Below are 27,801 nucleotides of genomic sequence, written 5' to 3'. Positions count from 1 at the left end.
CTCTAACATCTTTAACCCTTTTATTCAGACAATATATTTATTGCATGAATTTTCTGATGATTTAAACCACGTCAGATGTTTCTGATTTTTTGTGGCTCACACTAGTGATTTTACAACCTCATTTAGTTCAGTTTCTTGTGTATTAAGGCTGTGCACATAATTTTTGTATTTTCTTTTTGCATTCTGAAGAAAAGAGAATAAGATATAAATACGCATGTCCACTTCAACCATGTAAAACAAAGCTAAAGGTGGCCCAAGACTTTTGTAAAGTACTGTATAAAAAATAAAAGAATATGAAAGAGTATCATGACTTGAAGGAGGAACAAGGTTACACAATGTTGTAGCTCTAAAATAAAAAATAAAAATCTACTTATCCCATACTGCTAAATGTCTTAATTCCCCCCCAAAAACAGACATTTGCTTTGAAATCAGTGTTAATAATATTTTAATAGTTACATAATCTCTGTACATTTACAAATTTTAAATTACATGAATTGGTTTGTTTACCAAACTATAACCACGAGACTGAATGTGGTCAGTGCTTTGTCAGGGTGGGTCCTCTTGAAACCATTGGACTCATGGCACAAATAAAAACACTGCCTAGGAAACATAAATTATCACATAATACTGAAATGTGTCCCCAGTGATAAAAACAGGTGGAATTACTGGTCCAATGGAATGATACTGTGCTGTGTACCGGTCAGGCTACAGTCCACATCATCGTCTTTTACAGCGTCCAGTGTGCTTCTGGGTCTCAAGTAGCGTTTACAGATGGAGGCGTCTTTATATGGGAGCTCATTTCCATGCATAGAAAGTCCATGAGGAGTGCCTGTGTGTGGAACTGTAGGTGGACATCTACGCACCGCTCAGCAGTTGATGCCCAGGCCGGTCCAGTGGTCCGGTACCATCAGGAAGTACTTGTCCATGGCCTCGCAGAAACGAGCTCTGTACAGCTCCGGAGATACAACAGTAGGCATCTTCCCTGAAAGCACAACACACCAACACATTAGAGACCAGTAGGAAAACCCACAGAATGTTCAGTGATGTTCACTTTTATCAAAACAGCTGATTGTGTATCAGTCTATAAACAGGCATTTCTTTATGATTCAAGTTAAAGTCAATGTGGAGAGCATCCAAATGAGCTTTTTAGATGGTGGTCATTTAATAACTGCTCCACTGTTTCCAATTTTTCCCACCACTGATATGTTAATAATTGTCCAAAATGATACAAAATGTATTATTTTACTAAAAAAAAGAAGTTTTACAGTTTTTTTTCCGTCTTCCACAAACTCTGGGGAAATGCTGCAATAGGCTGAAATTGTGTTAAAATTTATTTTTAATCAAATAATGTCAAAATTGTCTGTGGAAGAGAGCCCATATCCAATAATTTCTACATCATTTTATACCATTTGAGGTTTGATTGGTTCCGTTTTAATAATGTCTCATTCGTTCTCCTTGATTTGCTACACTTTGACCTTGGAGGACAATAAACATAAACAATTTATTAAAAGATTCCCATTTTTGATGAGCATCTACTGATCTTAACATCAGAGATTTAACACCGGTTTAGCCATGGTACCACATTTATTTCCATTATTGGTATTTCTTGCTGTCTGCCATTTCTTTATATGTTGTATATTTATTTATTCTTCCGTGTGCAATTTCAAAAGAAATTTAATTTAGCTCCTCTCTTTTTGATGCAAGTGCTTTATTAAATTATTATTAGGTTTATATACTAATACTGGAATAAAATGAACAGAAAAAGACACATTAGTGCAATAATTAATGATCAAAATAAATTTCATGACAGTGAAAGTCCATCAATATTGTGAGCTATGACCTACCTTGACCTCCCAGTATTCCAGTAGATTTCACAACCATTTCCAGTTTCTTATCCCAGGTAAATGTCCTGATATAATCTGCAAAAAGAGGAAGAGGAACAGTGTGGTCATTATAATATCAGAGAAAAGAAGCAGATGTATGAAACCAAAGAGGACAAGGGCTACAGACATATAATAAAAGGTTATCCGTGTGACATCTGAGATCCTCCTCTCACCTATGATCCCGACCACCAGCTGATCGGTAGTATCATCTCGCCCCACCAGTAAGGAGTAGTCGATGATGAGATGGCTGGAGAGGAAGTAGGCGTCGCTGTGGATGGCGGCGCGGAGAATGGACTTACAGTGGGAGCGGATGTACAGCGGGTTGTCGTGGATCAGCTTCAGGAGGTTCTCATCCAGCAGAACCACCTCGCAGCTTTCCTTCCCCGAGTCAGTCTTCACGTTACGATTTCTCAGTGACCCTTTGAGGTCGAACACCTGAAGATGACAAGTTTTATCAGCATTAGAGACTCATATGTACCAGAGCCTGCATAAGAAGGCCTGCTTTACAATTTAGACTCATTAAACAAAGGTATTTCATATATTTTACAGATAAAATACTGTCAGAATGTGGTTTTATGAGCAGTTATTCAGTACCAAAGACAGTACAGGCATAGTGCGACTGTCTAACCTGAGCCATCTTGCGTCCGTAGAAAAGGTTTTCCATCACAAGCAGGTCCAGTTTCTTTTCCGTGTTGTTCTGGGAGTTCTTGTAACCGATCCGGTAAACACCAAGGATTTTGGCAAGTGCAGTCGGTCGCTGTGACACAATTGCAGTTGTTATTTCAGAAAGCTAAAGAAAAGCATTTTTGTAAATATTTCTTCATGACACTATTTAAAAATCTTGCGTTATGTAATAAAATATAGCACAATACAGCACTGCATAATGACAAAAACGTTTTGTAGGGTTTTTTCCCTCTGTTTTAAATAAACAGGTTGAATATAATGCATAGATGCATTTTGCAATTAAATTCAATTTACCCACTATTACAATTAACACTGAACTAAGCAAAAGAAATCCTGCATTACAACATCTTCAGTTGTGTGCTACATCCAAGGTCTAACACTAAAACAAATGATTTATCTCAAATTTTTAAGCCAAAATGCCTTTAACTTAATTTGGCTTGTATCATACAAAAAATATGCACAAGTAAAATTCAACTGAGTTAATTCACACAAGTTTGATCTTAAGTACAAGTGTACACACACATATAAGTACACATATACTTGTGACTAGTCCATGTGCGTCATGTGAGAAATGATTTGAAGTTAAACAACAGTGTCCAATCTTAAACTGAATCTGTGCATAAAGGCACATTAACACACAAGTCATATTTCTCTTGTGATGGAAACCAAAGAAGTGAACTTGATGTGAGATGTACTACTTTTTTCATTATTTTTGACGACAAGCATTTGATCATATTTATCTTCCACATACATCAAACTCAGGTGCTTCATTTTTATTCTGACTTATTACATAACAGTGTTTGTACTTGATGCATACTTTCTGCTGCACAGCTCCAGTGATGTAGGTGAAGTAGTGAGGAGCAAAGTCCAGGAAGGACTGGACCTCCAGTCTGGGCATCTGTTTCAGGATGAACCGGTCATCTGATGTGACACAGAAGAGCAGAACGTTGCTTTCCAGGAAATGAAAATAATCTACATTTAAATGTGTCACTGGTGTAATGTGTGGTCAGTATTAGTGTATATACAACCTTCTGTTGCATAGAAAACTGCTCCAGATTTGCCACCGCGGGCCTGCCAGTTGACACAGTGGGACAGTGAACGGACAAAATCCTCCTCTGAGCTTTCCATGATCTCCTCTCGCATCTTGTGGAACTCCTCGGCATAATAGATTCGGCAGTAAAATTTGGCATTGGCATCAGAGAATTCTACGAATGTAACAACAGGCAAGAGTTAAGCATGTTACAGAAACACCCCAACTTTTACATTAATGATTATATAAATTATATTGAGTCTAACAAACAGACTAATAAAACTAGAAAAGAAAATATAAATTAGAAAAGAGAACTCACGCAGCTCGATGTGTGGATTCAGTGTCTGTTTCTTCTGTTTATCTGACAAATCAACATCCTCTGCACAATACAATAACATAATGTTGGATGAATAATAATACATTTAACCCTCAGTGCATTAACTGTTCAGTGGCCAGTGGAGAACACGTACTGAGTGGATCTGCGTCCACGCTGCTTCGGCTCTGCTGGGACGAGGCCGACTCACTGGGTCTGGCAGGGCTGCTCTTCGCCCGACTCTCTCCAGCGCTGCAAAGAAAAACAAATGGAAATTAAAGCAATATCCACACACTTCTTTAAAAATATATTTTATTATTACACAATATACTGGCAGGTGCATTTACTAATTCAATATTTTGTTTGAAACAAGTGATTTAATATATCTGCAGGTTTAAAACATGTTTAGTATTAGTTTCTCCCTGCAACCACACCCCTTCTTAACATTGATTTCATGGTTTGATGATAATGTTTTTCCAGCTGCAGAAAAACAGATACCAACTATGAATATGAAATGCATATTTTAGTTTTTCCATGTACCTGTTGACCTGTGGAGTTTCATCCCCTCCTCCGTTTGATGTCTTGGACAGATCATCCAGTGCTGTTTTATATTCCTTACAGCTAAAAGACAATTAACAGCACAACAACAGCATGTTTACAGATATATTTTGAAGGAATTACTTTCTCTTGAAATAAAATAATGAGCTGAGAAAAGAGAAGCCGGTGGTTACCTGAGAGCGAAGGCTATGATGGAGCTTGGTTCTTTCTCACACACTGCGATGGGCACTCGTTCATGTTCATACATCAGGTAGTGTTTGTCTGGGTCACTGCACACACACATCACATAACATTATTATACTGACATTATTTTATGATTGAAAAGATTAAGAGAGCATGTTTTAGATGCCAGTTTTTGCTTTTTGTGCTACAAAAACTAATTTCTTGGTATTGAGAAGGATACAGAATGAGTGTGATGCTTACAATGGGAAGGGGATGGGGTTGTAGCTGTTGCCGGGCAGGAAATTGGCCAGGATGGCTTTCATGGTGGATTTCTCCTTCACCTGACTGTCTGTGGAGCCCAGTAAGTGTCCGTCGAAGACATCTGACAACAAGAGCACCACAAATTAACAGAGCAGAGGTAAGGTAAAAGCTGTTTAGGTGTATAAGAGTGTGTACCTTCTGGGATGCTGAGAGAGTCCTGTTCGGTTAAAGAAGGTGCAGGTGTGACCGGTTCAGCGGCCAGGTCTCCTGGTGATGGCAGCAGCGAGGAAGAGCCCGAGGGCATCGTGGTGAGGTGACGATCCTCTGAAAACGCAAAAAGTTCATGAAGATTAGCTGGCATTCCCAACCAGCTTCATAGAAACATGAAATGAAGAAGGATTTAATACAGAGGTGGCAAACTCACCTTTCTCTCCATTCTGGACCACAGGAGAGGGGTTACGGGGGGAAGAATCCAGATTACTCTATCCAAAGAAAACAAAGTGCACATTTGGATCAGAACAAAGAAAACGTAAGGACCACCATGGGAAACAGGGATGTTATATTAACATTCAACCTGATGTTACATGGGTTCAACTAGCTGCTTACAAGCTTCTTTAAGACTTGTTAAGGTTTTTACAAATGCAATTCAAGACCTAATTAACACTCATACTTGCAAATAAGGGAAGAAGGAAGCTTTTCTTTTCTCACTAAATGCTCTATTCTCAAGTCAGATTTCCTTAAACTTACCCATATTAGATAAAAGCAACATAACAGCAACAATTTCAACTAATTACTTCTACAAGTAGCCATTTTTTGATCTTTATATTATTGTGTCTGCATTACATTGCCTCACAGTAGCTGAGTGAGCTCTGATAAATTCTGAGTTTCATTAGTGCTTACCCTTCCATCTTTGTTTTTTTTTTTTTTTTTTTTATTTGTTTAAGCAAGATCAATACACATTTTCCCCCCAGAACTAATTTAAAGGCATAAATGAAGTTAGTCATCATTATCATGTATAGGATTTTTGGTTGAACAAAAGAAGAGATCTGTACATCTCCCATTTTAACAAAAATAAATAAATAAATAAATAAATAAATAAATAATGTAAATGATGTAAATTAGTATTACTGGGTAAATATAAGAGATTTTCTGCCCGATTGCATTTTTTTTCCTCCATAGTATAGATAAGAAAGTACACATGGAGTGATGTAAAAGTTGCATACTGATCTGACTGATGTTGCATGGCAAAAAATAAACAAAATCTGATGTAGATCTGATTTAATATAACATGGCGATCTGAATTAATGACATCAGACTCCTTGTGGCGTGTGCTGTACACACTTTGATAAACAGATCTCAGTTATATGTGAGCAAAACTGTCAGATTTGCAGTCTGAAGGTGGCCTTACATGTGCTGCAATAAAACACACGACTGAATACAAGTAAACATTTTCCTGACCTTGCTTTCATCAGTAGCAGTCTGTCTGTGTCTGCCTGGGCTTGGAGGGACAGACAGACGCTTCCTTCCTTTCTCCTGCTGAAACAAGTCCTGTAGCCTGGGATAGTGACAGGAAACAAAGGAATATAAGTTTACTTCAATTCAAGAACCTAAACATGTTTGATGAAAACACATGACGTCAGCAGTGACTCTGACCTGCTGTTCCAGGACTGCAGCATCTCACACAGACTCTGTTTCTTCATAACTAGTGACTCCAGAATGGCCTGAAGCTGCTGAGGAGAATCAAGACCACAGGCCTGCAAACGCGCCTGAAGCTTGTCGATCCAGCTCCGTAACTCGGCCTCTTCCATCTACGGACACATAAAAAACACCAACATGACCTTAAGCTGCCGCCATGTATAGAAATAAGACACAACGCTGGATAAGAACTCACATCTTTCTGAGCAAAGAGGTCCTCCATTTTCTCTTCTCGTGTCTTACTGAACGTGTCTGTCTTGAGGGAAGTGAGGCGGTCATCGATGGCTAAATACACCTGAGTCACTCTGAGCAGAGAGGGAAACGGCACAATAAATAAAGCTGCCATATTTATATTAGTTAGATAATATCCATCTTTGTCATTTTTAATGGAGAGAATGCACATAACACCAGGCTACATAAGCAGCTGATCACTGCATCCTGCTCTAGACAGACTTCATCATCTGTTAAATGTCCCTAACTTGTCAATATCACCTACTGCACACTCGTTAATTTATTTATTATTGCTATTTATGACATTCAGTCACTTTAACTAATTTTTATATATATTTTTATCTTCTCTTTATTTTTCTAGTGTATTTGATGCCTATTGTCTTGTGCTGCTGTACATCTGAATTTCCCCTTTTGTCATGCCAAATAAACACACTGAAACTTCTACATAACTTCTACAGCAGCACAATAACTTCATTATTATTTCATTTTGTTATTCAAGTAGATTTGCTGATAATACTTTTCTTCCAAGCCTGCTGAAATGTATGAACAATACAGACTGTTTTTTCATAATATATACTGTATTTACTTTTGAGAAAAGTCCTTAAGGTCCTGTTGAAGGTTGGATTTAGAAGGTCCGAGGTTCCTGATGAAGATCTTGGGACGAGGAAGGCAAATCTCCAGCAGTCGAACAGGGGTATAACTAAGAAAAAGAGAAACATAAAAATAATTAATCCAGAATGCAATTAAAATGTCATACTGAAGCCAAAGCAATGGTGAAATAATGGACGACATTCAGAGTATGTCACATAAATACATCCTGGATATCCATTTTCTGACCTATGTTTAGTTAAGAAACATTGTCTGCTCTACCATTCTGTTTATGTTTCAACATCAGGTGAATGAGGGTGAAAAAGTAAGAGGTGACCGACCTGAAAGAAGCCACCATCTGGTTGTATGAGAAGTACTGGTGGTAGTCTTTGTGGATAGAGTGTCCACAGGGTTCTGCATTAGCTCTCCTAGTGTACTGATGGCCATAGAAGCGCAGCTCCAAGTACTTTGTAAAGGACATGGACCATGAGTCATTGGACAGAGGCACGACTGGGGTGACCTGGAAGATGAAGTGGAAATAGGGTGAACGCTCAAAAGACAACATTGAAACCAAGGCTCAGTGTCTTAAAATTATTTAGAAACAGTGGATTTGTCCTAAATTCATGTCTCTTGAGTTCTTAAAGATTTTTACTTGGTTCTTGGTTCTGGGTCAAGATGAAACACACTATGAATTCACCATAAACAATCCAACTCAATGTACCCAATTTAAAAATTGAGTAGTCAGCATAAAAAAGAAAAAACAAATACCAAGACACACACACACCCCCCCCCCTTCATTTATGATTTTGTTTATTTTGGAGTGGGTCATTCTGGACACTTTTCATATGGTGAGACATTCCATTAAAAGACTGTTTTTGAATAAGCGATAATTTGTTTTTTAAATTGCTGTTTGTGTTGATCGTTACTGACCTGTTTGCAAATCCTGCACCAGGAATAGTTGAGAATTGTGTGCTGATAACCAGGAACAGGGGAGTCCAGCTCCTTTAACACAATCTGTACACAGCCGTTACCGTGCACAAACCGTCGGATGTGATGCACCATGGGAGTCTCACAGAACATACTGGGGCACTGGTAAGACGGCCTGAAAAAACAACATATGCCACACATATATGGCTAGGTCAAAATGCCTGTAGAGTTACATATTTCACTGAAGCCCATTAATATTTTCAAATCATATACATATTTAGTATATTTTAGAGTACATATTTGAGGCACGTAATCACATTTGCTGCCCGCGTAAAGAAAACATCATTTAAAATGCAACACTTTTCTTACCTGAAACAATATCTCTCCAAAAACACACCAAGAGAGAGATCGTTCTTGCCGTAGAACTCCATTGTGACAATCCTGTTAACAGCAAAGGTAATGACGAATAATAATGCAAATTCCTCCCATGAACCAGCTCTGACATTTTGTATTATTGTGTACAAACTGTTTACCAGGGGCTGACACAGGGGTTGGGGGCGTTGTTGGACTGGGCGGAGGAACTACTGAAGAGCACACACAGTCTCTGATGGTTGATAGGGTTCAGACAGTCCAGCTAAGGACAAAAAAAAAAAAAAAAAAAAAAAATCACAAAACATAAGAAATCAACAGGATAAAAATGTAGCTCTGAAAACCAGGGATGTGAGATGTATAGGAGGTAAGAGCGTGAATTACATGCTTTTTCTATATACTGGTCTGGTAAATAGAAAATATAATAGCTTTTTAAAATGTTATCAAAATATCATGAAGTGACAATTAGCTAAAAGTAAGTATTATATACATTTAAGAAGCCAGAATGTGAGATTTTTTGACTTTTGATTGATAAATGAATTTTATGAGTTAAAAATGTTAAAATTCTTATAGTTTTTGTATTCCATTAATCTGTTTCATGTTCTTACTTTGGGGGCCCAGCTTAGGTCATTCTGTTTGCTTGGCTTCTCCTCTTCACTGTCAGCCTTGGCTGGAAGTTTTAGCTGTGTTTCCCCCACTTTGCTCTGACCACTAATAATAGGAGCGAAGCGGTCAGTGGTCTCCCTCTGCCGGATGCGACCCCCCTTGGCTCTGTAGTCTGCTAACATTTTGGCAAGTTCCTGGCTGCTGTTCAGCTGTTCTATGATGCGAGTGCTGGTCAGACTGTGGCAGGGGAGCACATCAATGGGCTTCGCTGGTGCACCACCGCTGCTCTGGCCACTGGCGAGGGAGGATGGAGACCCATCTTTAAGAAGCTGCCGCTTTCTGCGTCCATCGAGTTCCTTCAAGTCTTTGTTTAGGAGAGGCGATAGATAGACCTACAGGAAAGACGAAATCCAGATCCATGAAACACTGCCAATCGGGACAAATTCATGAATACTACCTAATGGATGTTAAACAGATATGAAAAACGCATATAAAAACAAAAAGCAGTGGTTTCTGATGTACTTTGGTGTGTCTTTTCATTGCTAACAGAAAGAGGTATGTAATTTTTCCCTGGTTGACTTTTTTTTTATCTGTAAATATGCCATTGAACAGTAAAAATGTGCATTTCTGGTCCCTAACAGCAGTAGCACATAATATAATTGTGGATATAACTGCACTGTAGTAACTGACAAAGGTTTGTCAGGGTAATCCTGATGCCATGTGGTTCTACTGCTTCGAAAAAAAAAAGGGTGGTTGTTGCGGTGGTGTCTAAGTGGTCACATGTATTCACCTTTAAGCTGGACACTAAAATTCCTTACCACTCAATTTTGCTTTACATATAGAAAGTGGAATATTCAAATCCTTTCCTATGGTCATTTGAACAACATTTTTTAAACCCTTAAATGACTTTCTCATGAATTTGAGAACAATTTGGCAATCCTTATTCTAGCTTTGCTCATTTGACTCTGAAAATATAACTTTAATCTAACACAAGACTGACTTTTTAACTAGTCACATTAGTTTTAACCCAGTATTGTATGTAAATATAAACAGTGTGTACAGTAGATTAGTCTAGGACTTTGCTTATTAAACTGAAGTAGGCAAATCTACAATTTACCAAGAGGTAGGCACATAAGTATGAGGAAAAAGACTGGGTTCAGTGGTAGCTTTAAAGATCTACAACATCAGAAATGTAGACTTTCATATAGCTTAACAAGAAACTAGGACAATAAAAGATGGATAAATTAAACAAGATAAAGTGTTTGTGGTAACCAAGATCTATGAAATTCAGATTTAAAACAATTTAATGATGTCTACAAACTAATACTTATTCAACTAAACCGAAAGTTCTTTAAAAGGCCTTTTGAAAAAAAGTTAACCAGGCAAAATTAAATATTGTCCTATTACTGTCTGAAATAAAACATGAGTGAATGTACATTTAAAAATCATGTTTTTAAATGTACCTTCATGCACATGTACAACTGTTTTTATCTGCATTTCCCAGAATGTTACTATTTTTCCTTGTTTGGGGTTATAAATAAAGACAGCTTTATACCTGTTCAGGGAAGTAATCTCTGCTGGGGCAGTGCATTCCAGGAGGGGTGAGAAGGAATGGTTCTTTAAATGTGATGAAGGGGGAGATGCACAGAATAATATCCTTCAGCTCCTGTTTGAAAGTAGCAGAGATGGACTTCAGACGGTCATCAGATGAAGCCACCTGCTCGGCCACAAACAGCCCCGTGTCATCCTGCAGAGGATCCCGGAATAATCTGGGAGTGGAGGTTTCAGAATTGTCCTCATCCTCCATGCCTGTTGAGCCCCCCTTCCTAAGACTTTCCTCTTCCCCTGTCTCGCCTTCAGATGCCCTGATCAGAGTGTCAGAACACATTTCCTGATCCTCTTCCATGAGGAAAGGAGGAGAGACAGACAAAGCAGGTGCAGGCAGGTTGGAAAATGGGGAGGAGGACTTGGTTTCTGTGGTCTCAGATTCCTCCTTTCCAGGGGGGTTTGACACTTTGTTAGTGAGGTTTTCTGTTTGTCCGTTTTTGGATGAAGAATCAGAACTAAGCCCATCCTCCTCTGACTGTGCTCCAACTGCTGACTCTTCAGGTTCTGATGCTTTTCCGAGGCTTTCTTGAGGCTTTGTCTCTTTCTGTTTGTCCTCCAGATCTCCCTCGTCCTCCTCTGCAGTGGAGCCCTCTAACAGGCAGGGAAAGGAGGTGCTTTGGGCCAGGTTGGGTGGCATTGCAAACTCATCCATTAGGAAAGATATCTCCAGCTGGGAGTGGTAGGCAACACACACCATCAGCATGATGATCTCTTTAACCCTGGAGAGCTCATACTCTGAAGCACCTCGCAGCTTAATGGAGCAACCAAGATGAGCAGGACATCCCTCAAAAAACATCAAAGTCTTAATCTCATCTACAGGAACAGACAGAATGGAAACTGGTATTTATTGTCAGTGATGGAAAGGTAACTAAGTTTATGGATGTAATGATATGTCATTTATTAGGGGAGGAATCTCACACTGCTATATTATAATAAAACTTCAACAGCAATCATTGTAACGTATACCTAAAAGAAATCAAATGAAATATGCTACATTATTTTACTGAAATAATAAAATACCATATTTATTCTATATTTTAACAGGGTAACTAATAATCTGTAATTGGTTTCCAAACATTGTTTATTCTACAGTGTGTGGTTGTCTCTAAGGACTCACTGAGATTAAGGGTAAGAAGTAGAATTGTGTTGCTCACCGTTGGCCAGAATGAAGGGCTGCATGTAGAACTTGTGGCAGGTTCCCAGACGAGGTTTGGTGAGGAGCTGGTCCATGGACATTACCAGATCTCCCTGGGTCATTCGACTCACCCTGTCCAGGACTTGCTGTATGGAACATGAGAAGGGATTAGAATTTAAGATTGGATGTTATTCTACGTCATGTTATGATGAATAAAAATTGATAATACTGAAATAACTGCTGATGAAGGTTTCCTGTAGATTTTAGCTTCATTGGTATTTTTTAGACTTTTGAAGGCCATTACGAATTCAATCTTAAGACCATATGGCAAAAAATTACAAAGATTTTGCACAATTAGCAGTCTACTTACCCATATTAGATGATTAGATTAACATGAAAAAGTGAAAACACTTTATCTTACTAGTTGTAGAGGAAAGTAATTTTTTGCTAGTCCACACACCAAATCACAACATAACAACTGCATGCACAATAAATTCTGATGCATTAATGGTTATTGGTTCCATGGTGTGTTTGTTTTTGTTACAACATAAATACAAATTTCTTCTGAAAAAGTGCATCAAAATGAGACTGAAGTTAAGGCAATTTTATAAATATGCCCGCACTTGAAAACCCTCAGCCTTCAGTCCATGCCAAAGTTTTTGCACATATGGATGGACAGATGGACGGACGACAAACTGATGACAATACCCTGTGGTGAGGGCAAAAAACTGTATAAACTTTAAGGTACTCAAGACATTTCAAGGCCTAAAATGCATGCTACTAGGTATCAGACTTTTTATGGGTCTGCAGAAATTCTGTCAAGAATAACCAAAATATTAATACAAATGTACCTTATCTTATATTTTACATAAAACCTGTGCCTATAAAGCATTGAAGGTTTACTGACCGGTTTGACGTTGATGACCAGTGTGATGCCATGCCCCAGCAGCATGTCTTGAGCAATACGAGACACTGTCTTCTCTACTAAGACCAGATTTGGACGAACATCTACTATGCGTTGGACATAGTTCTTGAGAAATTCTTTTTCCTGAAAAAGAAAAAAAAAAAAATTTAGAAAAAAAAGGGGCAAATCAGGCTGTTTTTTTCATGTTTTGTGAGTGTGGTCCAGTGATTCACTGACCTGCAGCACAATAGGGTCGATGCAGGTGAACTTTGTCTCCTCTCTGTACAGATACTCTATGGAGCATTTTAGCAGCAGAATTTTGGGATTCTTGATGTAGGGGTTCATCTAAACACATAGATAAGTATGCCTGTTAAAAACAGATCCACAGTTTGCTCTGTATTTTCATTAAATTCATTATACTTATTAATTTCTATATTACATTATAGCTAAAGTTAATCATGAACACAATGACAATCATCCAAATCAAATCTTTCACATTTCTGAAATTTCTCTTGGAAAACACAATATAAACAATCTAAAAGATTTGTCACTTTTGAACAAATCCCTGTTGAGGTAAGGATAAATAGTGGGTTTTTGGTTCAGCAAAACAATCCTTTTCCACCTTCTTATGTGCGATGTTCTTGGTGCACACAAAGCCGTTCACCACTATGGAATCAAACTTTCTCCCTCCAGGAATCTGAAACGTAAAGGAAGATCCTTTAAGCATCTGGAACATTGAATTGAATTAATAATTTACTACATTTTGGGCAGGTTTTTTTTTTTTTTTTTACACTATTACAGACAGTGTCAAGAGAAAGGAAAGATGGGGGAGAAAGGAGTGATATGCAATAAAGAACCTGGGCCAGGAATTGAAACCAGATTGTGATCAGGCCTTGGGCCAAGTGGGATGTGCTCTACTGGGTGAACAAACAGGGTTCCCCTAATAAACTGTTTTTATGTTTCCTTTACATGTATTGCATTCTACAAATCAAACTTCACTAGAACTCATGGTTGACCTTTTTTATGTGGACAAGCTGGCGGATGTCCATGTCATCATCACAGTTGCGAACATCAGGGCGAACCGTTTGGACCACCTGTCGGACAACTGGGACAATGATATCCCGCCAGGACAGTGACAGAGACTCACTGTACAGCAGCTGCTGCAGCAGCGCCATCATGTGGCTGTGATTAGCTGAGCTGAATGGGAGGGTAGAGAGCAACATGGTGAGAAAAAGAGAAATGAATCTTCTCCAAATCAGTCACTTTCTGGAATATCTGTGAATTAGGAATTGCTGTTTACAAAACAAACACTTTAGTCATCTTAGGCCACAGGTTAAGACTAAATGATTAGATGGGAAATCATCAACTAAACTGATATGCAAACAATCATAAGCTGCAACCTTAGTAACCAGCTATGATGTGTTTACTCACAGCAGCCTCTCCATGGCCTTCTTCTCTCCATTCTCCTCTCTGAGCTGGTCCAGAGAGCTGTGATGCCAACCCAGCGGAGTAAACAGCATCTCTTTGGCTTTCTCCTCCACACGTCGGTTGAACAGAGACTCTACCGGGGCATTCAGCAATGCAGAGTTTTGTTATGACAACTGAGAAACTTACTTGATTAAATCAGACAAGACATCCAAAGCTCATACCTTTAATGAAGGCATCACTTATGACAATGTTCTGCCCACCATCTTCAGATACAAGAAATTCAGCTAAAGGAGGAAACAACAAAATAATTGAGTGTTACTGCATTCCAACTCCCCTTCAATAGGTGAAACATTAATCACATGAGTTACTACACACTGAATGTGGCATGTGGACACAAAGACATTTTCTGCCACTCTTTGCAAATACACTGTGACTGCATCCTTGGATTAGAACTGCCCAAGACAATCCTGGACAAGAGTTTTTCTTTGTACCTTTGTAAATTAACATGACGATCTGGGGGATTTTCTTGTTCCGGTACACTAGTGCCCCCTGCTGTTATCTGGTTTATTTTTTTTACTATGAAAACCACAAATATCTCCTTGAACTACGCTTTTCAGTAGGGTGATAGTTATGTATCTCTATATTGCTCAAGTAGTGGAATATTATCAACATAAACTACATTTTCCTGTGCATTTCAGACAATAGTATGATCTACTGTGATCTGAAATGAAACAAATGCGACCCCACCACTATAAATGGACATATATGCAGCCTGTATCAATATATGTTCATCACATGAGGGTGACATGTCGTAGTAATAGTAGTTACCCTGATCATCGAAAACACACAGTTCTTATGCAAACAGACAACTCTCTGTAACTGGCTGAGGTCAACAAAACCAAACTGTTCTTTTCATATTTGGTGGCCTTTTGTTGCCCTTTAGTAATGCAGTTGCCATCAAAACATTCAATAGATGATTAAAAAGATGTATTATTTATATTACTACATTCTGGGAATATTTCATCTGATGGTTTTGATAGTCAGATGGTGTTTCCACATATTGGCGTGGGTTTTGTTATTTCTTTTAGTGTGGATGAGAAATATGCATTCCATAATAACCATTTTGATAAATTTGATGGCTTGTGAATTTGTGTCCAAAGAGATTCTACTAAACAACAGTTTGACATTAAATGTATATTAATTTTGTGTGAATTCTATGTTCATTTTGTTATATTTAAGTATCCATTACTATAAGCAACAGCCTTAACAGGTTAAAAAGCATTTAATCATAGCAAATCACATTTTTCCTTCAGTCTGAGTCTCTGTGCATGAACCTCACAGGGTGATGATTACAGTGTAATTTGATTCAATCTCAAGGGATTCATTTTCATTTTGACACCAAGACACTGAGGTGTCTGTGTTAAGAATCACACCCCTAGAGCAGGTGGAGTCAAGTCAGCAAGGGCTAGAGAGACATATGGTGCATTTTGATGCATGTCCTGTGGTAATATTTACCTCTCTGCTCAGCAGCAGGAACATGTGGATACTTGGACTGTTTCTTGATGTGGAAGTCCACATTGTTTTGCTCCATGTTGAGGTTGATGGAGGCAGCTGAGTCACTGTCCACCACTGACTGGAAGCTGCTGACAGATGTTCTCTTACTGGGGCTGGCAGAATCTGGACAGAGTCATAGGTCAGTGAGCTGCAGCTGGGGTTTCATGTCATATAACCATACCAGCAATGAATTAAGTCTATTTGTACGAGAAGCACTGATCTAAGCAAAGAAGGTAGTAAAATAAAGGTTTAAAGCAAATAGTCACTATAGTAGTAATTGACTACTTTTTTGAAATTTTATCCAAAATTTAAAAAAAAAAAAGTGTCAAAGTGGAAAGGGCTGTTTAAAGCATCAGACATGAGATACATACTGGGCATAGTGTACTCAGTCTCATCTGCAAGCTGTTCCGTGTCGCTGTCATCAAACTTGATATCCTTGAACCACGATGGTTCTGAATGTCCCTCCAGGGAGTTCACACTGTCACTATCTGGTGAAGGTGTTTCAGAGAATTCTGTACTCTACAGGCCAGACAGAGAGATGTCAGGACATTTAACTTTAACTGAAATAATCAGATACTCATGCAACACATGACCTAATTGAATCAGTATAAACACGAGTCAAAGTATGCCACAACAAAAGTAAAACCATTCAGAATTCTTTTGTTTTTTAAATATCAATTAAATTTGGCAATTAAAGCTGCAGGATGTGTCCAAATCAAAAGGAGAATTCTAAAAACAAATGATATAAGGATTTTTTGCTGCTACAGAAAAGTTAAGTCATCATAACACAGATGTAGGAGCTATTGTGTTGCTTCTGAGCAAGCAGTTCAACCACATAAGTAAATAAAGCTTCTTAATCATACTTCAACAATTAAATGTACAATAAAATCAAGAGGTCAGATGACTAAAATATTACAAGTAGTCACTATAGTAGTAATTGACTACTTTTTTGAATTTTTATCCAAAATTTAAAAAAAAAATGTCAAAATGAGAAGGGCTGTGATGCGGTAGATTGTCTGCAGATTTTAAACAGAGACAAGAAGAGGTGCCAAAGTCTTACTTCCTGTCAAACCTTAACATGCTGAAAGGTAGTAATAGAAGAACTGCACACCAAAATTTTAATCAGATATTTTTTAAACTTTCCAGTGTATATTTTGTGTACAACAGCTGTCACCTGGAGGGGGCGGTAGAGAGCATACTCGTCCCTGAACAGCTGGTCGTGGTGGGTGACACAGTCGAGCCAGCGGCCGTCCACCAGTGCCTGGCCTATTGCTATAGCCTGGGCCCTTAGGATGGGAAGAACGCAATATTAAAACAAGTCGAGGACAGCGTTCAACTTAGATCAATTTGAAGCCCAGGTTAATTTATAAATTCAGTATGACACAAGGCAACTAGATCTAGAAAATCATTAATTTATTACAGCAAAGTACTGTGCAAAGACTGAAATGTGGCATTTCATCAGCATACTGTTCAGTGAGGTAGATGCTACCTGGTGGAGATAGTGCCATTCCTAAGCAGCCAGTTGACAAGCTCCTTTCCCACAATGCAGTTGGGGTACGTCCTCAGCCAGTATCTGTGGTCCTGGAACTCCATTCCTGTGCTGTTGTGGCAGATTTTTTTCCACAAGTCCTTCAGCTGGGATGAATCCTGTAAAATGCAAAGCACTGTATGATGCCCCCTGTTCAGATTCAGATAAACTTTACTGGTCCCTATTGATGGTGGAAGAAGTATTCAGATCCTTTAATAATAGTACCAATACAGCAATGTGAAATACTTGTTACAAGTAAAGGCCATGCATGAAAAAAACAACTCAAGTAAAAACATGACAACATTAATTTAAAAAAACATAGTTAAAGCATTAAAGCAAAAGCAGTGTTTTGATGCATCTGATTCATATTAGTAGTTTATTAATACGGATGAATAAGTGGTAGCATGTTACTGGTGTATCTGCTGGATAGGCTATTTAAGCTACTCATCACATGATGAATGACAGAGAAAAGGAAAAAAAAGACACAAGCACACACAACTCTACTCACAGTTTTTGGGCTTTTTCTCATCTTTGATTTAGATATTAGATGATTAAACATTTATTGAAATAAAATGGTTCTCTGAAAATTTTGGTGGAGCTGTGAACAATTTGTAGACATCTAAATTGTGAGCCCTACTGCACACTGCCAAAAAGGTTGGAAACGACTGGTTAAGTCTTTAACCGTGCATTGTATGTTTAAAGCTTGGTATGCATTTCCTGAAAGACACATTTTAGAAGTAACTAAGCTGTCAAATTAATGTAGAGGAGTAGATAGAAAGTACAACTTCTAATTCAAAAATAGTAGGGGAAGTTCAGGATTTTCTTGAGCAGTTACTTTCCACTACTGATGTTTACTCCTCCTTCAGGGGAGCCTCCAGTGGACTAGTATGTAGATAAATGTAAATGAATGGGAATATAAACATCTGTGTGCTTAAAACTATAAAAGGCGGCATCACCAATAGGATCTTCCTCTCTTCATCACTGTGGTCCATTTTTGTGCCACTTTTGGGGCCTGAGATTGCTCGGCTGGGGGGTGGGCTGACTGAACTGTCGTAGGAAGGCACCATGGAGGATCCTGAACGATCCAGCGACAGATTGGTCACACTGGCAGATCTGAGGAAAAACAAGCAAAACTCCTGTTATCAGTCAGATTGAAACACAGAGACATTTCCAAGTACATTAAGGGAAGCGTCGGTACAGATTAGATCAGCCAGAGCAATGATCTACTCTGCTGTGATGATTGTTTTGTGGTTAGGGACGGGATGACGAAGTTCAACACCCATGCAAGATAAACATTCCAGTCAGTTGTGGACTTCTCTGAGCCACTGTGTTTTGTCAAAGGGCTTTGCTGCCAAGAGGTGGCCTGAATAACTCCACACCCACAAAGAAATACTTTGGAAAATTTCAGAAAAGACTCTCAGAGGCGCTTTTTTGTCCATCCAACAACCCAAACTTTTAAATAAAGTTTTTAAAACGACTGAAAGAACAAAAGAAAATCTGCAAATTAGACATTTTGATATTTTTACACAAAATGAATAAAATAATGGCTCACAATTAATTAGGAGTTAATAAATCGAGCATTTCAGCTCCACTTAAAATTACTGAGTCTATACTACAGCTTTACACAATAGCTCATAATCTCCTCAAGTGTTTTCTGTCATATAGATCATCAAAATGAATTTCCCCCTGACGATAAATGAAGTTAATCTGGATGTGTACGTTGGACATCACCCTACAGGCAGTGACTGACCTCTTCCGAGCTGGTGATTTGCCGATGTCTTCTTGTAGTGTTGTTAGTCTGGAATTGAGGCCACTGCTCTGAGGTTCCTGATGAATCATACTGATGTACAAAAATCACACACACATATCATATCTGTTGATTATTACACTTTGTCTACACCATTTAATCCAGAGTACTTTTTGATCAGTCAATTCGTGCATGCAGAAGGTAAGTTTATAGAGCTAGAAAGCATCGAGCTTTACTTCCAGACAACTAAAGCTGAGAGAGATGTGAACAAAATGAATAAAACAAACAGCAAGACTCACTTCTTTCTCATCCCAATGGGAGTTTTTCTATGCCAGGAGAGAAAAGGGAAAAAGAATTTCTTTGAGGCAGGTTGATAGAGAATGTAAGCAAGAAGCACACCGATTCAAAAAAGGTAAAAGTAACATAGCCTTGACTGCACACCAAAATGCATGCACTGTTAGACAGTCCCTCAAACAAAGCTGATTTTGAGCATCCTGTGAACAATCAGACTATTCTGTGCACGGCTGATGAAATCTTTTGATAATCCACTAACAATGATCTTTTACAAAGTAACAGAGAGAATAAGACCAGTTGTTGTGCTCAAACAGGAATACTTTCCTAAATCTTTGTTTCAAATTAAATTTTCACTTTTGCGTTATTAATCAATTTCAGGAAGTTTTCCACACCGCCAAATCACATTTAGCTACATTCCTGTTACATCTCAATCATTTTTCCTTCTTAGTTAGTACATGTTTAAACTTCTCTTGAGATATTCCATATGATTCTGAAAAGAGTTGGGAAGTTAAATTACAAGTTATGTGAAAGGCTGACTGTAAGATTGGGGTCACGAGATTTGATGTTATAAAACTGAAAACTGTGTATTGTCACATTTATGTAAAATCATGTAACTTGTAGATTATCACTAAGAAAACAAAAATATCGAGGTATGCACAAAGTGTGTCATAAAAAATAATCCTTACAAAATAACACTGGCTGTATAATAGTGGCAGGATTCTAACTGATCTAGCATGACCATAAATGACTACAAAATATGGTAGAGAACTCTAAAAGATACACTATATGTATATAGTCAGATGTATATGAATGGTAGGGAAAACCCTGTAGCTCAACATTAAAAAATTGTTTCCAATAGTGATTATATCTACAATTCATGAATTTTAACCACGCACAGGGCATAGCTCACACAAAGCACACACACATATCCAACAGCAGAGAACCAAGGAAATGAAAGAGCACATATAGATTGAGGATGGAGGAAAAATTAGAGCAATATGTTTCTGTCACCACAACAATCAATGAACCCAATAATTAAGCCACAATATAATAATAATAATAATAATGGAAATATCACACTGAGTGTTGTGATTACTGGTGCAATGAGGCTGACACTGGAGGTGTCATGCATTTTTTTTTTTCCTGATTTCCTTGATTAGATTTGTGTGAGTGGATTTGTTTGTGCACATGACAAAGTGCCTGTGTGTGTTCACCTTTGCCAGGTCAGATCTTCCTCGAGGAAGATGTTCCTACTGGCCTTACGTCCACCCACAGGCGTCCTCGGCTCACTGGGCTCCAGCACACAAACAGAGCAGGAAGAGTCAGACAGAGCGCTCAGGTCCTCTCCAATGGAGCCAGAGTCTGCTGAATGAGCGTAGCTTAAGGCTAATTTACGGCAGTAGGTACAGGCCCGAAGGTCTCCTAGGTTCAGAGAGAAGAAGAGAAAGAGAGGGAGACAGTGAGAAAGAAACAGAAGAGAAAAGGGTTAACAAGGAAAGAGGAAACAAAAGAGGTAAAGTTTTAATGTACATTAAAATCTATCAGAACATAATTTTTTTTTTTAACTTTTATATCAGAACATAATTTAATAAATTTCTTGACCAAACCTGCTTAATATGTGAAAAATCCACAATCTGTTACAACCCTGTTCATTATTGAGGCTTATATATAATAAACACAGAAAAATCTATCTTCTATACATGTAGAACTGTGGTATAACTGCTGGCCTTCTGGGAAGAAAAAAAAAAGATCATAAAAAGGCGCACAACTATGAGGCACAATTTTGAGTTTTACTTAATGTAAATTAGGGCAATAATAATAATAATAATAATAATAATAATAATAATAATAATAATAATAATAATAATAATAACAACAACAACAACAATAAACACAAGAAGGTAATAATGGTCCGCAGCCATTTTAAGCATCTCTGAACCTAAAAACAGCCTTACCTGTGTAGCCCATGAACTTTCCAGGAATTTCTTGGTTGCAGCAACGGCTGCAGAAGATCTGACCACAAAGACGACAGTGGTGGCGACGGCGGAAAGTGGTAAATTTCTCATTGCAGTCATAACACTCCTTACACTGGCTATCTGGCATCCAGTACTGTTTCAGATCACTGTCCTAAAAGGGGGAAAACAACCATAGTACTCAGCATTCATCTATAAAGTGAAACTGCATGGTTTCAGCTCAGAAAAAGGACAATGAGCTCTATGGCCAACCCCACTACTTCCTGAACTTCAGGTGGGTCCTTTATTTCCTGTCTTTCATTATTGGACACAGTGATTAATCCAGGTGTGCCTAATTAATCAGTAGTCACAACAAGAAGCAGCAGGCACACTTGGATTAATCAGTGTGTCCAATAATGAAAGACAGGAATTAAAGGAGCCACCTGAAGTTCAGGAAGTAGTGGGGCTGTGCATAAAGCCCATTGGCATAAAGAAATACTTCATAACCATAAAATAAATGACTCTATAAAAAGTACAAATTAAGCAAAAAGTATCTGTAACAGTGAGTTGACAAGTTGACATTAAACAGGGAGTGGCTACCTGGCTCTTTCCCTCCATGATTTCCTTCAGCCTTTTTAGTGCCGTACGAAGTTGTACAGCTGTGCGAGGATCATGGTTGCTTAAAGATGTATCAGACTTCCTGCTGCCATCTAATACACGCAGAGACACATGTACACAAACACACAACTTAATTAACCCAATGAATGAACACAATTTATTTGATCTTTAATATTCATTCTGCTGCATTGTCAAACACACCCTTGTAATCAAAATATATGAGCTATAAGGTGATACTAAATAATGTTTTACACTTTAAAAGGCTAAGTGAGAAACATTTGACAATGCGCACCTCAGGACCAACTTCCATTGAAGTTGTAAAGATGGATAAAATAACACAAGATGCGATTAAGATTATGTAGTTAAAGAAAGCTGGGCAGGAAACAAAACGTATTGAATTTAAATGTTAGCTTTAAAATTATTCATGACAAACATCATTCCAACTATTAGTATCTGAGTGGAAAACATTAGGGCAAACCAAACAACAATAGGAAGCACTCCATTAAAAATGCAAAAAACATACTTACACGTGTGCGCACACACACACATGCACTCAGACAAACAAAACAGTTGGTGTAAAGCAACTCTGTTTCAAAGTGTTACAGTCGAGCTAAAAGCATCTTTAGTAAACTACACAGTGCAGAAGACCCCTCACCTGGCCAATCCACTGTAATCAGAAAAGACATGAGAACGACATTACAGCCTGTCAGAGAACACGCATTTCTCAAGATTTACATTAAATATAATTCAATACCAAGCATCATCTTGTTTGTATCCTTAAGGTCTGTCTGGCAAGTTGTACTGAATTAAGAATGGGGTCAGAATATAACTTCATGTTCTCTTATTTCTCATAATGCTTCTCTTATTTATAAGAGACACATTATGTATAATAGTAATATAAACACAATCAATTTCAATACAATAAATCTTGCCATGTTCAATTACTATAAAACCTTGTTGTATTCAACCATACTCTGACTAAATCGTGATAAACAAAAGAGGGTATGAATATAACTCCTCAGTTCTCTAATTCAATGCTCAACGTATGAAAGTTATGAATCACGGTGACAATAAAACAAGAGTACTGCAAAACGGATATTTTTAGAAATAAAAAATGTTTTCAAACTTGTGGGATAGATGTATTTACATTTTGATGAATATAAAAGGCAAGATTCAAAAAAGTCATATCTTCATGTCAGTATGGGAACTGACATGAAGACCTTTAAAGCACATGAGGTAACTCATATCACAGCTGCTGCTAACAGTGTTATCTGTGTCTTGATTAGTTTTACATGAAGGAGGGTCTGAAACCAAATCAACTGACATGCAAAAAAATGTCTGAATCAGGAAACAGGACATGCCAGTTTTACAAAGCTTAATAATGCCGAAATGAAAAGGCCTGTTAATGCAAAAAGGAATCAAATGTATGTCCAATCAAATAATTTATCCTCTGCTATAAAAAAGATCACATTTAACTGGACTGATGTGCCCATTATAAGAACAGATCTTAACAGCAATATTTTAAAGACTTCTAAAATATACTTATAACACACAAGCGTCATAATCACATTAAACTGTAAGATGAATTAGAATCATGCATGTTAAATATATTTAATCCTACTTCTATACCTGTGAACCTACTGCAGATTTACATATCAGTATTTTTTAAGAATGGCTTACCCCAACAGCTGAAAATGAGGTTGAACCATTAAAAAACCAGCCCTAGAAATGCTCTATGACAGTATCAACATCTGATTTGAACATCTGAGCATGTGTATTACCTGAGGTGGTAGAGGTACGTCGGAGGTGCTCAGGGTGCTGTTTCCTGTACGTCCGTGAACCATGGATGGAATGGGAAGGGCTGGTGGACCAGCTCCTCCTCTCAGACTGAGGAGAAGGGGATGGCACATCTGGCTTCTCTGAAGCAGCTGAAGGAGGCCGTCCCTCCTCTGAACAACCACCCCCATCCACACCAACAGACGAATATAAGATCCAAATAAATAAACCATAACAATTGATCAGATATGTATCTATGCATAATACAGTATTTAGTTTTATATGGATCTGTTGATAATCTATAGCTGTCTGTTATTAAACCTTAGCTTAAAATAAATTGCTAAGAGATTGCAATTCGTGATTTAATTGTCTTTTTCTGTTCATGTATGCCAATATTATAGCATAAATTTAACAGTATTTGAATTATGCACATATATTGCAGCCATTATTCAACATTTTAAGATAAATAAGAACTGTATTTCTGTTTGCCTTTTAAGTTTTCTAATCAAAAACTACATTGAACAGATTTGACAAAGAATTAATACACAAAGTACCTCTTCCTGAAACCTTAACTGATTATGACAGGAGGAAGTTAAGCATTTGAGATAACAATGGAACATGATTATCTCATTAAAAGAATGCTAGCCAAAGGTCAAACGGTGAAAAATAATGGGGAAATGGTGACTATAAGTTTATACTGTGCTAGCAGTATGACATGAACAGGAAAAAAAGACAACGAAACAATGAATCACATTTATCTGTATGGCAATTAATCATTCAGCAACATAATTTTCATTACTGTTACAGCCTTAATTTTAGTTTTTGTTTTTTTACTCTAAATAATTAGCTGATTACAGCCCTACTGACTAGAAATATATAAAACAACAACAGGAATGTCGTATTATGAGAAAATACAGTTTTCCTAAAATTCAATAAAATGCACATCTCTTCCAGTAATCTCATCTATAACAGGCCTATAGTATTCAGGCACAGTCTGAAGTACAGTTAGAGGAGTAATGTTCTGCAGCGGGCCAGACCTACAGGGTGACCATGTGAGTCAGGCAGCTCACTGGTTCCTGGCACTGGTCCAGGCAAGCAATTTCTATCACATGACCACACAAGACTGGAGCCAATTGCTATGACTTCTTTAAACAGCAGGAAAAGGATATTCAGCATGGTTTTTGAAAATCATAGCATTTTCATAACAAGATTAACTAATATAGTCCTGCCTCTGCCATAGTGATATGACTTAATTTCATTTCCCGAATTTAGCTACAGTTTCCACTAACTTTCAAATATTTTAACTAAGGTTTTACCTAAGATTAAAACGTAGTCTTTGATACTTTTCACTTCCTTTTCATTTCATTGTAATGGATTCCTCATATTTCTTTATTTTTACAATACCCAGTCAAAAGGATTAGTTTACAAACCCTTTTAATTTAATGTGCAGGAATGCGTGAAACATTCCGGAAATGATATTGAGTGAAAATCTGCATGTTTCATTTAACATGTCTGGAAGTCAGACAGTATCATCCACATTATAGATACAGTAGGTAACAATATTGGACATGCCATATATAGTATTATTCATACAATGTATGCAAAACCCATCTGTGAGTCATAGAAAGTCACAATTTTAGGTCATGCTCATTTGTAGTCTGTCAAAAATGTGTGGATGGGAACTAAAAAAAACAAAACTAGATTTTTTTTTTTTTTACCTGTAAGTTTTAAATACTTAGAACAGGTTCATTCTGCCTTTTCATCTGTAATTTACTGATGTTTACGAGATGAACAGGTTCATTCTGCCTTTTCATCTGTAATTTACTGATGTTTACGAGATGTGAGCATTTAAATGTTTCCATGCTGAATCCATTAAGTGAAAAAATGTTTGTCATATCATGTGACATTTTTAAACTTGTCATCTTTGTTGTTGAATTCCTCTCCCTTAGGACATATTAATTTAATTACTCACAGATTTGCTTCTATGCTGTACATTCATTGTTCTCGTGTAGTTGATTTTTACTAATAATGGTGAAATTCCATAAGGCTTCATATACCTCTCACTTTAATCCATAATATCAAACATATATCTGGGTGCAGGTGCAAATCCCTGACCTTTGTTGTTGAAACGAAACAAATTGACAAATGAGCTGTATGCCGAGCGAAGCGGGGGCTCATCCTGCTCCGGAGTCAGTGGTTTGAAGTGGGTCAGGTGTGAGGGGCTGGTGGGAGAAAGGACAGGCGGCTCGACACTCCAGTCCGTTGAGGATGAAGACGAGGACTTGTCATCAGCAGCCATGTCACTGCTTCTCCTGAAACAAACAAAAACATATTTATTGTATTATAGGCAAGTGTCACCCTTTTTAATCAGCATATAGACATTAACATTGTTAGAGTTGTCTTGTTGACCAGCAGGCAACAGTTCATGTCGTTCCTAGAATTATATTCATACCTGCAATAAAATCAGATATGATGATTGAGATAGTTTAATGCTCTAGTTTCACATCAGTTTCACATCAGCAGCAGTAAGTTACTTTAATAATAAGCTCTCCTCTAATCCTAGCATAAGTGTGTATTTAAAAAAAAAAGTACAGAAAATAAAAGCAGAAATGCAAGCATGTCTTGAAATGCAACTGCAGTAAACATAAACCCCTGAACAACAGCGATTACTGGTATTTAGCTTCAGAAGTCTGCTTAAAACACGTGATAGTCATCTTGTTAATTACCCACAACCTACAAGAACAAAGCAAATTGACAAACTATATTGTGTGTAAAATACTACAGATTTATAAGAAGCCAGTGTTTAAGTGAAACCTGTAGAAAAACTTAGCAATGTTAGAGAAATTAGTTATATATTTCTAAACCATAATAATCTGATTGTGATTTCAAGAAATGGCCACAATGATTTCCTCTTTTTTTCTCGAGAGGAAACGGATTTTCAATCAACCGGCATTAAAATTATTCTAACTTTATCTATCAATCAGCAAACTGTTTACAGAAGCAAAGCACAAGAACTGTTTCACAGACACTGTTTGACATCTGTCTAAACATTCTAATTCACATAATTAAATTATCTCCTCAGTTGAACGGCTGATTGGCTAGTAACGGTCGGCTGATAGCACCACACGTACACCGCAAATGCTACCCAACTCGGAAATTTCTTTTAATAGCTGTGAAGAACAGAAATCTTTTCAGACCTCGCTTACACTTACCCCTTGAAGAAAGCTACAGAGTTTGCGTTTGCTATGCATGCCATTCCAGATGATGTGTAGATGAAAATAGCAGAAGTAGCAACAGTCTCTACCTCATCATGTGACCACAACAGGCCGTAGTATGGCTGCTGTGTCTTGACTATATGACAGCTCAGGACCAACCCGCCTTGCCATACATCATAAAACAGACGATATAAAAACAGGATATGGTTGCCTGCTCCTTGGGGGCTCTAACAGTCCAAAGAATGATAACTCATATCAACTTTTTAATAATTTTATCAATGCTGCCTACTATGCTAGCCATCACTGATAGTTTTGCTTCTTAATTTTACTCTTATATCACAGAACTAATATGTCAGCATTTGCCACATTTACAAGGAAACGAACACCTTCTTTAATATACGGCCTATGCTTTATTGTCACCTTTATCTACCATTTAGGTGATAAATAAACGAAAGCACAGCATTAGCTAATGGTAACGCTAGCCAAATAAGCTAGATAATGCTAGCGTATGCTAACTAGCCGGTTTGCTAGAACAACTTGTAACAATTGACACAAAATCTAATTATGATGATGACACTTAAAAATAGGATTTACCCGGTCAATTATGAATTCGACATCACTGTCCGAACCACTCTGGCATTGAAGACATCTGTAAAAACCTGAAAAAGAAAAGCCGACTCCCGTTGCACACACAGACCTGACGTGTCGAGATCTACACAGTCGAACTGTTGTCAA

At 37.7% G+C, this 27,801-nt stretch overlaps 1 protein-coding gene across 3 annotated transcripts; it reads right to left on the bottom strand.

Annotated features, from left to right (window-relative positions):
* Positions 1-428: 428 nt before the first annotated feature.
* On the bottom strand, positions 429-27,801 carry pikfyve (phosphoinositide kinase, FYVE finger containing). Of its 3 annotated transcripts, XM_030124674.1 has the most exons (44): positions 27,661-27,801; positions 25,967-26,163; positions 23,857-24,024; positions 22,731-22,742; positions 22,058-22,167; positions 21,461-21,632; positions 20,720-20,927; positions 19,511-19,537; positions 19,215-19,304; positions 18,421-18,577; positions 17,426-17,583; positions 17,111-17,222; positions 16,308-16,455; positions 15,898-16,059; positions 14,604-14,666; positions 14,386-14,515; positions 13,971-14,151; positions 13,577-13,651; positions 13,192-13,299; positions 12,958-13,098; positions 12,070-12,196; positions 10,863-11,728; positions 9,310-9,699; positions 8,866-8,966; positions 8,702-8,773; positions 8,336-8,507; positions 7,747-7,925; positions 7,404-7,517; positions 6,783-6,891; positions 6,545-6,699; positions 6,350-6,446; positions 5,316-5,373; positions 5,087-5,215; positions 4,892-5,012; positions 4,642-4,737; positions 4,451-4,531; positions 4,068-4,162; positions 3,917-3,976; positions 3,596-3,772; positions 3,385-3,488; positions 2,512-2,640; positions 2,057-2,318; positions 1,845-1,919; positions 429-982 (listed from the first exon to the last, which is right to left on the bottom strand). In XM_030124674.1, exons 2-44 carry the CDS (start codon positions 26,148-26,150, stop codon positions 867-869), a joined length of 6,291 nt encoding a protein of 2,096 aa, XP_029980534.1. In that variant the 5' UTR covers positions 26,151-26,163; positions 27,661-27,801; the 3' UTR covers positions 429-866. The 3 variants fall into 3 exon arrangements, with proteins under 3 accessions (XP_029980534.1, XP_029980535.1, XP_029980536.1); XM_030124675.1 differs by lacking the exon at positions 22,731-22,742; XM_030124676.1 differs by lacking the exons at positions 19,511-19,537; positions 22,731-22,742.

Source organism: Sphaeramia orbicularis, chromosome 21 (assembly GCF_902148855.1).
Source record: "Sphaeramia orbicularis chromosome 21, fSphaOr1.1, whole genome shotgun sequence".
Taxonomy (NCBI): domain Eukaryota; kingdom Metazoa; phylum Chordata; class Actinopteri; order Kurtiformes; family Apogonidae; genus Sphaeramia; species Sphaeramia orbicularis.
The sequence above is the reverse complement of the archived record's forward strand: the minus strand, read 5'-3'. Positions and strand labels throughout refer to the sequence as shown.

Bases quoted from the DNA above. Each gene is read 5' to 3' on its own strand.
- pikfyve (XM_030124674.1), bottom strand. From the start codon at position 26,150: ATGGCTGCTGATGACAAGTCCTCGTCTTCATCCTCAACGGACTGGAGT. The intron at 7,926-8,335 runs GTCAGTAACGAT...TTCATCTTCCAG, and splicing joins GGTGCAGGATTTGCAAACAG to GTCACCCCAGTCGTGCCTCT. The intron at 1,920-2,056 runs GTGAGAGGAGGA...CTCTTTTTGCAG, and splicing joins GCTGGTGGTCGGGATCATAG to ATTATATCAGGACATTTACC.